The 14,529-nt window shown below is 42.3% G+C and overlaps 1 protein-coding gene across 1 annotated transcript in view; it reads right to left on the reverse strand.

The window, feature by feature from the left end:
• Positions 1-14,036, reverse strand: part of LOC134064448 (tau-tubulin kinase 1-like) — a 31,573-nt gene extending 17,537 nt beyond the window's left edge. Inside the window, exons 1-9 of the mRNA XM_062520373.1 lie at positions 13,924-14,036; positions 9,169-9,324; positions 6,301-6,448; positions 4,815-4,888; positions 4,337-4,477; positions 3,595-3,699; positions 1,550-1,615; positions 1,348-1,440; positions 1,071-1,196 (exon numbers count right to left, since the gene is read on the reverse strand). Coding sequence (XP_062376357.1) covers positions 1,071-1,196; positions 1,348-1,440; positions 1,550-1,615; positions 3,595-3,699; positions 4,337-4,477; positions 4,815-4,888; positions 6,301-6,448; positions 9,169-9,276 — 861 coding nt within the window. The 5' untranslated portion in view covers positions 9,277-9,324; positions 13,924-14,036. The remainder of the gene's footprint in view (positions 1-1,070; positions 1,197-1,347; positions 1,441-1,549; positions 1,616-3,594; positions 3,700-4,336; positions 4,478-4,814; positions 4,889-6,300; positions 6,449-9,168; positions 9,325-13,923) is intronic.
• Positions 14,037-14,529: the final 493 nt, after the last annotated feature.

Below are 14,529 nucleotides of genomic sequence, written 5' to 3' on the forward strand. Positions count from 1 at the left end.
AGCCTCTACAGATGCCACCATCATGGACAAGAGAGCCAATTACTACTGAATGATTGAGCTCATCTAATATACACACTTTATACATACAATACAGTACATCTACATTAGTGTACACTAACACTACGTGAGAGACTACAGCTGACGGCATTAATGTATATCCTATATGTTTATTTGTGCCAAATTCAACTTCAACAATCAATCATACATTTAACCAGTAACCAGGCAAGCAAGTGCATGCATTTTTCCAGTAAGACTGAACTGGTCTGAAATATTGATTTGTAGGCAAAACCCTATACTGTAGGAGCCTGATACAAAATGCTCATTTAAAAGAAAAGTGGTCAGACGGATTTAGAGGGTTTTGTATCTGAACCCTTCAATTGTACTCTGACATAAATCATTTGATAATATCTAATATCCTTATATCATTTGCTTATTTTAACACTTACTCAGAGATATTCATTAGATACAGTCATGGTTGAAATTGTTGCCACCCCATGCTAAAGTTGACTAAAAAGAGGAATATAAAATCATCTTTTGGAAATTGATTTTAATGGCTTAAGTAATAAAATTAGGAAAAATCCAACATTTTAGGACACACCAATTTTCTTTGTGAATGAATAATGTATCGTAAATAAATAAATGTTCTTCCCAAAATACTGGGGTCAAAAATATTGGCACCCCTACCCTATGGGAATTTAACACATAGGGTTAGGCAGTTTTTTATTTTTAAAGGCCACTTATTTCATGGATCCAGGATACTATGCATCCTGATAAAGTTCCCTTGGTCTTTAGAACTAAAATGTACCCACATCATCACACACCCTTCACCATACCTAGAGGTAGGCATGGTGTTTTGTTCAGTTTTGTTCAGTTAGCCTATTAGCTTGTTTGATTTGCATTGAGTTCAATGAGCATCAAACAGGCTAATAGGCTAACTGAAGAAAACTGAATTTGATGATTTGATATTCCTCTTTTTAGTCAACTTTAGCATGGGTGCCAACAATTTCAACCATGACTGTAGGTCCAGACAGATTAATAGGAGCTGTAAAAGGGAGTGGAGATCCTAGTACCTGGTAGTCTGGTTTGGTATAGTAGTCTAGCCCCAACACGTGGTCCAAGAAGATATAGAACTCTGACGGCATGTGCTTGAGCAGCATCTTGTGCTCGTAGCGTTCCTTAATCTGACCCACCTGCTCCTGTTCACCACAACATCAAATCTGAGATTAACAACACAACAGCGACAAATCTAACACATGACAAACAGGAAATGAAATGGTTTGATGGGTTTAATTCAAGGTGACACACACTTCATTACAGAGTTGCCTCCTAAGTAGCGGGACCAATTACCTTATCCTTAATTTTTCGCCATGGCAACTGACCAACAGTGAACTCCACCAGCATATAAAACAGGGACCACAAATCATCATGCCGACCCATCTCCTGTTAAACAAGGAGCAGACTCAGGTTATAATCTCTCATATGACGCACAGATGCTGTATTAATTAGGATATAGGAAATGTTGCAGTTACATGAAAATCACAGCACATACTTTGTTTTTATGAGCATTGACAGAGGCATATCGGACTGTCCCTCGGAATCCTGCCACCGTTCTTGGCTGAAAATGATACATTTACAACATTTCAGTCTCTTTTTGAATCGAAATAAAGTCAGATCACACACATTTAATAATTGTAATAGTGTGTGTGTGTGTGTGTGTGTGTGTGTGTGTGTGTGTGTGAGTAGAGTGTTTGTGAGTACATGGCGTTTGTGAGTACATGGTGTGTGTGAGAACAGTGAGTGTGCGCATGTGTGTGTGTGTGAGAGCATTTGTTGTGTGAGGAGAGTGTTTGTGAGTACATGGTGTTTGTGAGTAGAGTGTTTGTGAGTACATGGTGTGTGTGAGTAGAGTGTTTGTGAGTACATGGTGTGTGTGAGAACAGTGTGTGTGAGAACAGTGTGTGTGCGCATGTGTCAGTGTGTGTGTGTGAGCATTTGTTGTGTGAGGAGAGTGTTTGTGAGTACATGGTGTGTGTGAGAACAGTGTGTGTGAGAACAGTGTGTGTGCAGCACGGAGTGTGCAGCACGCTGTGTACACTGGCTGGCCCTGGGGAACAGGCTTCTCTCCCCACTGCATCCGCATCAGTGCCCCAGCTTCACTAATTCTCCTCTCCTCTCCTCTCCAGCTCTCTCTCTTCTCTTCTCTCCTCTTCTCTCCCCCCTCTCTCTCTCCTTCAGCCCCCCCACCCTCTCCTCTCCCTTCCCTCTTCTCCAGCGCACAATCTCCTCTACCCTCTCTCTTTCTCTCTCTCTCTCTCTTCTCCTCTCCTCCATCCTCTCTCTCCTCTCCTCTCCAATCCCCTGATCGCTTTCCTGAGTGAAGGTGTGTGTTCTGTTAGTCCCCCATTTGTACACTGGTTGCACATGTGTAGATGTAATAACAAATGATAAAGCGAGAGAGCACAGAGACCATTATTAGAGGAGATAAACAGACAGGATGAATGGGGCAGAGGGGAAGAGGAGAGCAACTGAGAAAAGAGGGGATGCAGAGAAGAGGGGATGAATGAATGGATGGATGGAGGGACTGGTGTGTGCTGTGGACCGGGCGTCCAGACAGGAGAATGTGAGGTGCTCTGTAGTCCATTAGGGGACAGCGAGGCGCTGAGAGAGACCACTCACAATGCAACTGTGTCGCTATGGCAAGGGGAACAAGCACTTGAGAACAAAAGCATGCGCTTCCAACAAAAAGGACCAAAGGAACTGCGAAAATGAACAAAAACAAAACATGACAAAGCATTTAAATCATAACACATTCTCAGACACAAATCATTAAACATAACACGTTTGAACTGAATCCAAATTAAACAAAAACAGAACATACATCACAAATACCACAATGACAAAACCAAAGATATTAAATGACACCATGTTTTACTTGATATACAAAAATCCCACAGCAGTAGAGTAAGGCCATGGCTGTGAGATTTCTAATGTTGCTGGTTAACACAGCCCAAGGTCTTTTGCAGTTCATTGCAGAGCTGAGCATGCAGGCCATGACACCCCATCTCCCTTGGGACTCTGATGCACTACATACCTCATCCATTATTTACTGTGACTGAGAGACTTTTACCCACCTCCAGCTTAAACAACACAGTCTTGCTATACACTGGTATACCAGTTAAGATATGGAGACTAACTAAGGACATATTATTTGAAGAATTATGGGATTACTAGTCCAATCTACTGTAGGAGTCAGTGTGTGTATGTGTGGAGGAGAACTGAGCAGGCTCTGTATTAATGGCGGAGATTTTGCAGCAGTACAGGTGCTTAATCAACATGAACCATCTGAGTAAGCAGAAAGATTAGCCTTGCCATATATTTCTCTCTCTCCTTTTCCGCACCATTACTCTCCCTTCCTCAACATGAAAGAGACACACTCAATCTCTTAAGCCATTACTTGAGGGCCCTGGGTGTCGGCTGTGTGTGTGTGTGTGTGTGTGTGTGTGTGTGTGTGTGTGTCGAGGGCAGCAGAGCTAAGATGGAGGCTGGGTGGTGGCGACGAGGCTGATGGTGCCGCTGCAGGGCGCTGGTACTCACCGGCCGCACTTCTCCGCTGGTGTTGGTGTACTGCCTCGCCAGGCCAAAGTCTAGCATGTAGCATTTCCGATACGTCGATGGCAGTCGGCCCATGGCAAAGTTTGACTAAACGCAGCAAAGCAGGGAGAGAGAGAGGGAGAGAGAGAGGGAGAGTGAGAAAGAGAGAGAAAGAGAGAGAAGCAGAGTGAGAGAAAGAGAGAGAGAGTGAGAGGGAGGGAGAGAGAAAGAGAGAGAGAGAAGCAGAGTGAGAGAAAGAGAGAGAGAGAGAGAGTGAGAGGGAGGGAGAGAAAGAGAGAGAGAAGCAGAGTGAGAGGGAGAGGGAGAGAGAGAAAGAGAGAGAGTGAGTGAGAGGGAGAGAGAGAAAGAGGGAGAGAGAGAGTGAGAGGGAGAGAGAGAAAGAGTGCATAAATCAGTCTTCCAGGATTTGTAGCCCTGTCAAAGCTGCACACACACACACACACACACACACACATACACACACAAAGTCTGTCTGCTATCCACAAGAAAATTCAATGACATCGATTAGCTGAACAAATTGGAGGCAGAGGGATCAATAACGAGCATCTAACATTTAAACAATTTAATTCTGCTGTAGCCAAATTAGCCTCCAGTACTGTGAATAGTAAGTATGAGAGAGAGGGGGGTAGGGGAGAGGGGGGCAGATGAGAGGGGGGGTAGGTGAGAGGGGGGTAGGGGAGAGGAGGGTAGGGGAGAGGGGGGTAGGTGTGGGCAGGTTGCGTACAGGCTTTATATCCCTGTGCAGGAAGCCCACTGAGTGGATGGCCTCTATGGACTCCAGGATCTGTTTGCCCAGCCGGAGCGTGGTGCTCATGGAGAAGGTCCCCCGAGGCTGACTGCGCCTCAGATCAGCCAAGTTCCTCCCCTACAGAGGAGAACAGAGGGGAACAGAGAGAGAGAGAGAGAGAGAGAGAGAGAGAGAGAGAGAGAGAGGGAGAGAGGGAGAGAGAGAGAGAGAGAGAATCAATCTTTTATCCTCGCCTTTCTTGTTTGCCCTCATCTATTGTGTGATGCAACACAACTGAACTGAATGGCAACTGTAAAAGGATTATTTGGGGATTATGAGATTTACAGAATCGATAAACTTATTAATGTTCATCCTGGGAATTATGCACTCAAACACTGACTACATTGACTACAGAAACTCTGATCATTTCATTATCATGATCCCCAGTAGTAAAACTAAACGTGTGATGTGGTACCTGCAGCTGCATCACCACGTAGTTGAACTTCTCGTTTCGTCCACATCCGATAAATTTGCAGACATGGTTTTTCCCTGAAAATAATGTGAACAGGAACAGAAAGGTCATGAAAGAGACTTGCAAATACAATTGGAAGTGGAATGGTACTGCTTGAAGTGGAATGGTACTGCTTGGAGTGGAATGGTACTGCTTGGAGTGGAATGGTATTGTTTGGAGTGCTTCTGCTTTTACACTCTAATGGGAACAGTGGCTAGAGGACATCAGGAGGCATTTCACAGTGTCCTAAAAGAAGGGCAAACACACACACACACATTTTCTTGCCGTCTCCCTGTTCCTCGCTCTCTTGCTATCTCTTTCACGCCTATTACCCTTGGAAACCTCCCTGTAGTATTGGAAGCTCCCAGCAGCACTGCAGAGCCACAGCTGGAAAAAACCGAATCTGACAACCAAAGAAACACCCCTGCACTGTGTGTGTGTGTGTGTGTGTGTGTGTGTGTGTGTGTGTGTGTGTGTGTGTGAAAGGTTGTGTATGTGTCTGCTGATGCGCTCATGTGCATGTTCAAGGCACAGCTCTGAAGAGGCTATTATTGTGACTGTGTTTGTGTTTGTACCTTCCTGTGATCAGCTAAAAGCCTATTAGCGGAATCAGACGCTCTGCTCCAGTAGGGCTAATATGAGTCATCCAGTAAAAAACAGTGAAAGTTCACGTTGATGAAAACGAGGCCACATCTAGATTAATACTTCTTTATCACAGTAAGGATTTGTACCTGAACCATTTTACATGCCAGCCTCTAGAAAGAATAGTGACATGCCAAGAGACGGCATCAAACTGAATTTGTCAGGTTTTGCATCATCGTTGCCACAGAAACAGTAACATTTCTCCACACAATATAATAGCAACTTAAGCTGTAGCATTCTCGGAAATATGATTTTGAAAAAGCAGAGACACTGAGTACAGATTTGAAATATTCACATTACAGTTTTTCCCCAGCTTTGTTTCAGGTTAAAACGTTATACATCTACAGCTTCAGACTTTCTGACTGACTGAGCCAGGGGCCCACTTCCGATGGATTATGTGTGACACATTTCATGATTTCTGTGCACGACACAGAGTAGCTCTTCGAACAGATACAGGTTAAGAGACCTAACTATTCAGTCAGTTAGTTTGCCTCAAGACACAGATGGACAGATGACAGAGACTGTCACACATGATTCCCTATGACATGTCCAGGGAGCCACATGTGAGTAAGGAACTGTTTAAGGGTACAAGAGACAGGGATAGGGCCTATATGGGTGTAAGCAGAACTGAGCCACACTAAAATGCACTCAGCTACAAAATGGAATGGAAAGAAATTAACTTCAAATGTGACAAATGGACTCCTGATCAGTGACACATAAATGTGTACTTCCATTTGCTTGGGAGCATTTATTGCGAGAAAAACAGAGACTTGCAGCCTGAGGCAAGCATGAGAACACACTTGCTTACCCTGGAGTTTCTTCAGGACAGCCACCTCCATCTTGAGCACTTGTTTGGGTTGCTGGGCCGACTCCACCTTCAGTGCCACATTTTCCCTGGTCAGCAAGTCCAGTGCCTCATAGATTTCCCCAAAACCACCACCCCCTATCTTCTTGAGCTGACAGACAGACAGACAAATAAGCAGACAGACAGACAGACAGACAGACAGACAGACAGACAGACAGACAGACAGACAGACAGACAGACAGACAGAACAAGGTAATGGGAAATGGAGAGTGAAAGTGAGAGAGAGTTAAAACACAATGGACAAACGGTCATGTTTATATATATATATAGCTCTAGTATATATATATATATATATATATATATATATATATATACACTAGGGCTGCCAAAATAACTGATTAATTTCGATTATTTAATTTAAGGAAAAAAAATAGCTGATTAAAAAAAATAACGCAGATTAATCTATTTCCATACGACCTTTGACCCAGAGCCGTTCTAGTCAGTAACCATTAGACTGTAACATGAAGGAGAGAGAAGAGAATGTGCCTGCCTAGATCATTGATTGGAGCATTGATGCTGTCGATCAAATTAAAGTGTGGATAAAAATAAAGTCCTCTGCAATGTCTGTAGCAAGGAATTTACATATCACCGGAGTTGGTCAACTCTAAAGTACCACATCAATGCAAAGATATAGTGTTGACACTGAGGGGAGTGTTAATTTATGTGTGTCCTCTAGGTTATAACTGTGGCCTGAAATGCCTTGTATGTGGAAAAAGAAAACTTCTTCCTGAAGCACTTTTACATTTATTTCCTCATCTTACTATAGATCTTACCATAGATCATAATAATAAGATCGTTTTTTTTTTCACTGTAATGGCACTAATGCTGATCATTCATTGATTCATTTGAATTGAAATATTTAAAATGCTTCCAATCAAAAATGATATATGCAATTCATTTAGTTTAATTAGATTAATTAACTACAAGCCTTATCAAAACCTCTCGTGAATGGCCAACTCTCAGTTGTTGAGATTGACAATAAAGCCCTGGCAGCATATCACTCCCATTCTCCAACAGCTTCACTGATTGCCAGTCAAGTCACGCATCGCCTACAAGATCCTCCTGCTCACCTACAAATCTCTCCATGGACCCTCACCACAATGCCTCACACCCCTACACTCAGTCATGCTCCCTACAGTCCTCTGACAAGGACCTGCAGGCCATCCCCCGCACCAGGTTGCAGACTTTTGGGTACAGGGCTTTCTCTGTCAATGCTCCCACACTCTGGAATACTTACCACTCCATGTCCACTCTGCCCTGTCCCTGCCCATGTTCAAAAAACACCTCAAAATATTTATTTTCACAAAGTCCTTTGACCCCTAACCCCCCTATTTGTTGAGCGACCTTCTATGAAAGGCACTATATAAGTCCAAGTTATTATTATTATCATTATTGTTAAAGCTGTGGGAAGGCATGGAATGGTTTACTCACGGTTTTTCATCCAGAAATCAAGTTTGTGTTCAAGTCATATGATACTTTATTGTCCAAAGACTGGCTTATGGTTAAACGTAAACATAGCCTACATCTTCTGTCAGTTTTCTGGCTAATATGCTGTAAGATCAAACAATTCTGTAGATGGTAATGTGCGAATACTTCATGTGACTGGTCACTTACAGTACCAGGGCCACAGATAACACCAGGTCAGACCAAACCTGTAGTATTTGTATGTGACCTGTGTTTACTAATTCAATGTAGTAAAATCAAAACATTACGAAGTCAGACAGGCGAAGACCGACATCCAGGGACATGGACAAAAAAGTCCCTTTACTTAAGTAGCTTTGTGTGTTTACAGATATGCCTACTGTACTGTCCATATATAGTATAATTTAGCCATGCAAACATTGACTCATTGGCTCATGTCACCAGCTGTAGCTAACTCAGACCAGCAGGCTACCTAATGTCTATGTCTATTTGCATGCCTCACTACTCATAGTCACATGAGATTGCTAAAAAAAAACATCTGTTTTATACGGAACTCACAGCCACACTGTAATATCCACATATTCGCTATAGTGGCATCACAGCCGACAGTCTTTCTGTCACTTGCTGATCACACATTTAGACTAAAAATGGCCCAAACATATCATGGCATTTATCACCAATGAAACACCAGCGCACATTTCCAATGGCTTTCAAATCTTCAAAATTCCTCGCCGTTATCTTTCAGATTTGAAATGTGTATCGCACATTTATCCCATAGCAGAAAAACACAGCATATTGTTCAAGGGAAAATGTTTCATAGTTGGAACTGTTTCACAGTGATACATAAATTAATAGTACTGGGAAGCTGTGAGGTCACCGAGGTCAAGATCTCAACACTATATGTGTCCAATTTAATGATTAGGAGAGATTCATCGTGGAATATTAACTACTAAGTGGTCTAGTTAACTTCACAATAACAGCAGCCTGATAGAATACAGGCTGCCCTTAACTGACCTCGCTAAGCCTGTAGGTGTGTAAAGAGTGTCAACACTACCATTGGTATTCATATCACCCAAGAGGGCACGCTCTCAAACACACTACAGATAAACGTATGTGGGTCAGAAAACAGCGGCCATATTGTGCGGCCATGTCTCCTCCTCTCACACCTGGTATCCTGACAGCAAAGGGCTGACACTTCAAAGGGCCGCACAAACACCTGAGCACGTGAATGTGTGCAAAGCGTGTGCCTTTGTGTAATAAAACAAATTTACTGTAGCAAGTGTGTAAACACAGTTGGTCTTCTTAGACACAGATCACACAGAAACATACATGCACACACACACACACGCGTGTACAAACACACACAAACATAGGCGTGTGGTCACTCACCACTTTCCAGCGCTCCTTCACCATGCAATTTGGTGGCAGGATGTCCACCTGCTCCCCCACCCCGTTCATGTTGACGTCGGCCTGGACAGCAGGCCCTACACACTGCATTGGCCGGCTAGAGATGGGCACTGCAGCCTGCGGTACCCTGCCATTTACCTGCAAAACCAAACACACCCAGTCAACACCAGATAGATAGATAGATAGATAGATAGATAGATACATGTAGATAGATAGATACTTTATTGATCCCCGAGGGGAAATCTGGGAAAGACATCTGGGAAAGTCTATGTTACCCTTACAGCTTTGAACTGTTTTAAATGTTTTAGAGCATGGGTGACCTGTATTCCTCAAACAATAGATATATGCATAAACACAAATGCTATTTCTTCAAATGTATACATACATATCCATTAAGGACAGACAACACAATCAGTCTTTTCCAGACCAAGCAAGACAACTTGTCAAGCACCTAACTGGACAACTCCCCTGTACCACTACCCTACACCTGCAACAAACTACAAACCAAATTGAGTGTAGTAAAATGATTATGCTGAGGGGGAAATCCAGTTACAGTGCACGGGAAGACGTTTTCAGTTTCACATACTATATTACTGAAGGAGATAAGTTGCTAGGATACAGTCTGATATTTCAGGATGAATAAGATGAAGGTCCTGCAAACATCCATTATTCATCAAACCTTATGCAGACAATGATTCATGCTACACAAATATGTCATTTTAGACAGGACAAATATATTGCAGCTGACACAGGCTTAGGTTCTGATCCTACAAGTATACTTGCACATTCTAACAATGAACTCATAACCACACAGAGGCACCAAGGTAGAATGGTGCTCAGAACTTTGAAAGATGTCATATGAACACCTGTGCCCAAACTGGCAACAGTAAAAAGAACAAGGCTGGGGGGACATCTCTTTAAAAAAATAAATAAAAAAAAGCCAATGTGTAAAAAAGATCAAGTCGCCCCTCAAAGCTTGCATACTATGTACACGTGGGAACATGACCACATTTGAGTGTGATACTACACAATAACACAAACTAGCAACCGCTAGCTAGTCCAACACTGGGAGTATTTCACAGCAGAAAAGGTGCAGTGTCACCGTGCAACATGATCTCAATACTTTGTATATATTTAGAGTAAAATAAGGCAAAATATTCATTAAAATAATAGGGGAAAAAATTATAAAAATAAAATAACAACCAATGAACAATTAAACAATGCCATTTAAAGAGTAATGAAAAGAGGATGTTTGATCAAAAAAAGTAATTCAAAATGAATTAGAATTTGGCTCCAGGCCAGTGTTTTTAATCTGGATTTATAAATATCAACAAATCAGCATTATGGTTTTGATCTGTATGTGTATGACTCCACATGTCTGGACTTCACCATGGGTCGCTCTTAAAAGATATACTGTAGGCTCCACCAAACCGCCTGTACAACTAGCTTCATGTAATCCCTGTATCTCACTGCGAGACACGCAAATCATCCTGCATCAGCTCTCTTTAGCTTGGGTGACTGAGTGCCTAAGAGGCTGCAGACTACACCCATCCCAAACCAATGAATGAAGAGTATCAGATATCAATTCTCGGGCCCAGACAGATGCTCATTTTAGCAGAGAGAAGACAGTATTCTGTCCCTTTGTCTTTCACTGAAAAAATATATCTTAATGAGCTTTAATTCATTCTCCTGGCTGTTGTGGCTTTCAAAACACTACCCCGTGGAACAGCGGCTTCTTGAAACTGGCCTCCTTTCAAATACATGAAACAGCTCGGCGCTTTCTTATGAATGACGTACAGTAATTTGTTTCACTTCTCAGAGATGAGTAACAAGCTATTTTTAGCACCAGTATGCTGGAAGCTCCAGCAGTTCCCTCCACATAAATATCCTCAAAGTCGCTAGAATCCTTAGATGTCAGTCGGTTAGGTGACAGATCTGGACCATTACTGTACAGACTAATGTCTGACGCACAGTCGCACACATTCGCTCTAAATCTCCAAATGCTATCCTACTTGATTCTACTTCCAGAGAATCAAAGCTACATTACTGCTGTGGTACCAACACAGGTGATGTCATCTTTTCCCATGACTAAAAAAAAAGAAACAATCGTCATTTCTGTGTGACCCCTTTGAACTGGAGCGTGGTGACCGAGCAGCATCTGTTAGTCTACATTTGAGGGTACACCCAGATTGTGCTTAACCAAGCTTTTACACCATGAGGTCCCCTGTGTAAAAACAACCTCCAGGCTACTTAAAAGCACCACTCTTCTGAGTCCCGTCTCTGTTCCAGTCAAAGATTCTAGAACAGAGCTCTGTTCTAGAATCTTTGGTTCCAATGCTGGAAACCTCAGAGCAGCACCAGAAGGACCAAAGGGAAACCTCCTAAACCTTCTCCACTAGCCTACTAACACTTCTGTCCTCCAGACCACAGCTGTTAAAAAGACCTGTCCAAGTCCAACAGACAATGTCACTGTCATCAGTCATGGCAGTCCACATGTTTCAAATATTAATTTGAGATTAAATACAGTAGGATGACTAAGGATGGCAGGTTACAGATGGTCAGTTGATGACATATAATATGGTTATGGTTATGGTTATGGTTATTTAGCAGACGCCTTTGTCCAAAGCGACATACAGATAAATAGCAATACAAATTAAATAACAGTGAACAATTACAAAATAGGGAGAATAGCAATATTATCAATAAAACAATCATTTAAGCACTAATCTAATGAGAAATAAAACAATGAAATGACAATAGCAATCAAATAAGTCACTCAGTTAATTATATAATAACAATAACTATAGCATGGTAAGGCTAAATTTAAGGACAATAGCAGAATAAATGTCAAATTCTAACAATGGACAAATTAAACAAAACAAAACTATTATACAAACCATAACACATAACAAATGCTCAAAAGACTAAGTGCATATTAAACAAATATGCCTTAAGACCCCTCTTAAAAGATCCAAAACTGTTGCTTGAACGGAGAGGTCTACTGAGATATCTGAGGAGTTGGTCACTGTTCTGAGAACCCAAAATAAATAGTCAACTCACCTCGCCTCACATGTGCTAAGTGACTGCATCAAAATGATTTCATGTGATTGCATTTTGATCAACTTTCTCAAGTTTAAGCTTACATGCTAAATCAAAGACAAATAGAAACAAACATGTCCACCAATACTTAATTATATCACAATAAACGTTCACAAATAAGAGGACATACAAAATCAACTGGTAAGCCAATATTTCCAACCCATCAGAAGACCAGCGTACAAGAGATGTATCCAACTTGTGAGCAACAGTGTTGTTCAAATATTCCATATGAAGTGCATATTCTGAGTCTTAACAGAATTAGGAACAAATAAGCAAACTATATAAGGCATGAAGGCAAATCATTTGTGTAATTTACCTGGCCCAAAGGGTGATAAAGCGCTTTGCTCCTTTTCGTTTCCTTTTGGTAACCTTCATTGGGGACTGTGCGGGGGCGCAGAGTCTACAAAAGCATCTTTGGTAGCTCAGAACTGCAAAGGTACCGAGGGGACACTGGCAAGTATCTATCTGACATTTCAGCATGAATAGCAGATCAGGGGGCTAAATTACACAGGGAAGATTTCACAAGTGAAGAATTTCTCTCAACTAAACTGTTTGACACAAAACATATGCACGCAGACTACCAACAACAGTCTACAAAATGATGTATTGTCATCATGCGCCTGAACGACAAAGCATGTCTTGGTAATTCGATCATTTGGCAGGAGCCTACCGTCCGATATCTACATCACTGTGACTAGCCTATGACAGCGAATCCTTTCCATGAAGCTTGTGTTTAGCATTACTGGACGCTTAAACTGTCACTGTAGCATAGCCCAGTTGATTCATAGCCTACTGTACCGTCGCACATCCACTGGACCCTTCGCATAAAACAGTCGATATGGAACATCATATATTTGCAAACGATATTTACATCCTGGCCGATCGTCCTGCACTGCTGCCTGCCCTCACATTTTCTCCGCACTGCAGCGAGCGCGCACAGTGAGAAAGCACAGTGGTGCTACACTCAAGTTGCGACAGGCGGCGCGCGTCGCCTGAACACAGACGTCAAGATCACCCTAACCCCTGGTCCCGCCCTAGATGTGTTCTCGTCCAATGAATAGCTTTTACAGTTAAACCCGCCCTTGAAAACGGTTTCTTTCATAGCCCATTGGGTTAATTTCACTCATTTAATGTGAGGGACAACCGGGGGCAAAATTCCCTTGCTCCGTATGGATTCGAGGAGCAGTGTGGGATATGTCGTTTTCCAAAGGCCTCTATTGTTCATGCGAGGAAGGATTTTCGACTCTAAATACTACATTTCCCTATGTCGACCTGCGCGACTTGTGACGGAACAGATCTTCTGATACGTTTCTGTCAATTATTCATGATCATTGTCGTACAGGTATAAAATAAGATTATCACACGGTTTAGGTTTAGTGACAAAATTTTGGATTATGCAAAGATGTGTCATTTAACCAAGACTCACTGGCACGTCCCAAAGCGCATACTCTATCACAATAGCACACGCGCATCCGATGGGCGTTTGCCTCCCACATAGGCATCCCGCCCGCTATGCATAGGGTCAGTATTGACAAGGTGCCAACACACGCGACACAGAAAATCAAGAACGTTAACTTAGGATAATGCAATGACGAATTGCACAGACAAAAAAATTAAGAAGACGATTGTTCTGCCAACCTGCTCGCCTGCCGACGAAGTAAGACCTCAGTTGGACACGTTTGGGTGAGGCGCATCATTTCGTTCCCAGGGCCGCTGCGGTTTTTTCTTCGTTGATGCTGCACCATTTCCCATCCTCCCCGTTCTCCGTTTCAGCTCTGAATCAGCATCACACGGATACTCCCATCATGCACCGCGCCCTTGCGTATATATTGTTGCATGGCAACGTGGATGGTGTGAGTTGTGAATCCTGAGTCCAGAGGCAGTTGCTCTCATTGAAGAATTTTTCACATTGAGCAAGTTCAAAAATGTACTAATGTAATGTAATATATTGTGACTTATTGACAGGCCTATATAAATTACAGTAGGCTATCTAGGCTACATTGCATAAGCATGCACACACAAGAGCAGAAAGCAGCGGAATAAAGCAGCATGCAACACTGGAACAGCACTCTCCAAGAAAAGCGCAACAACCGAAACAGTAAAATGTTCAATATTATATTGCTAAAGGAATGCATACCTTAGGCAGTGTCAGGACTGTGCAATGCGATAGGTCACGACACATGCTATACAAAAATCAGTGAATATGTAGCCTACAGTAATGTTGACATGACATTCCACACATTC

The sequence above is a fragment of the Sardina pilchardus genome, chromosome 18 (genome assembly GCF_963854185.1).
Source record: "Sardina pilchardus chromosome 18, fSarPil1.1, whole genome shotgun sequence".
NCBI lineage: Eukaryota > Metazoa > Chordata > Actinopteri > Clupeiformes > Clupeidae > Sardina > Sardina pilchardus.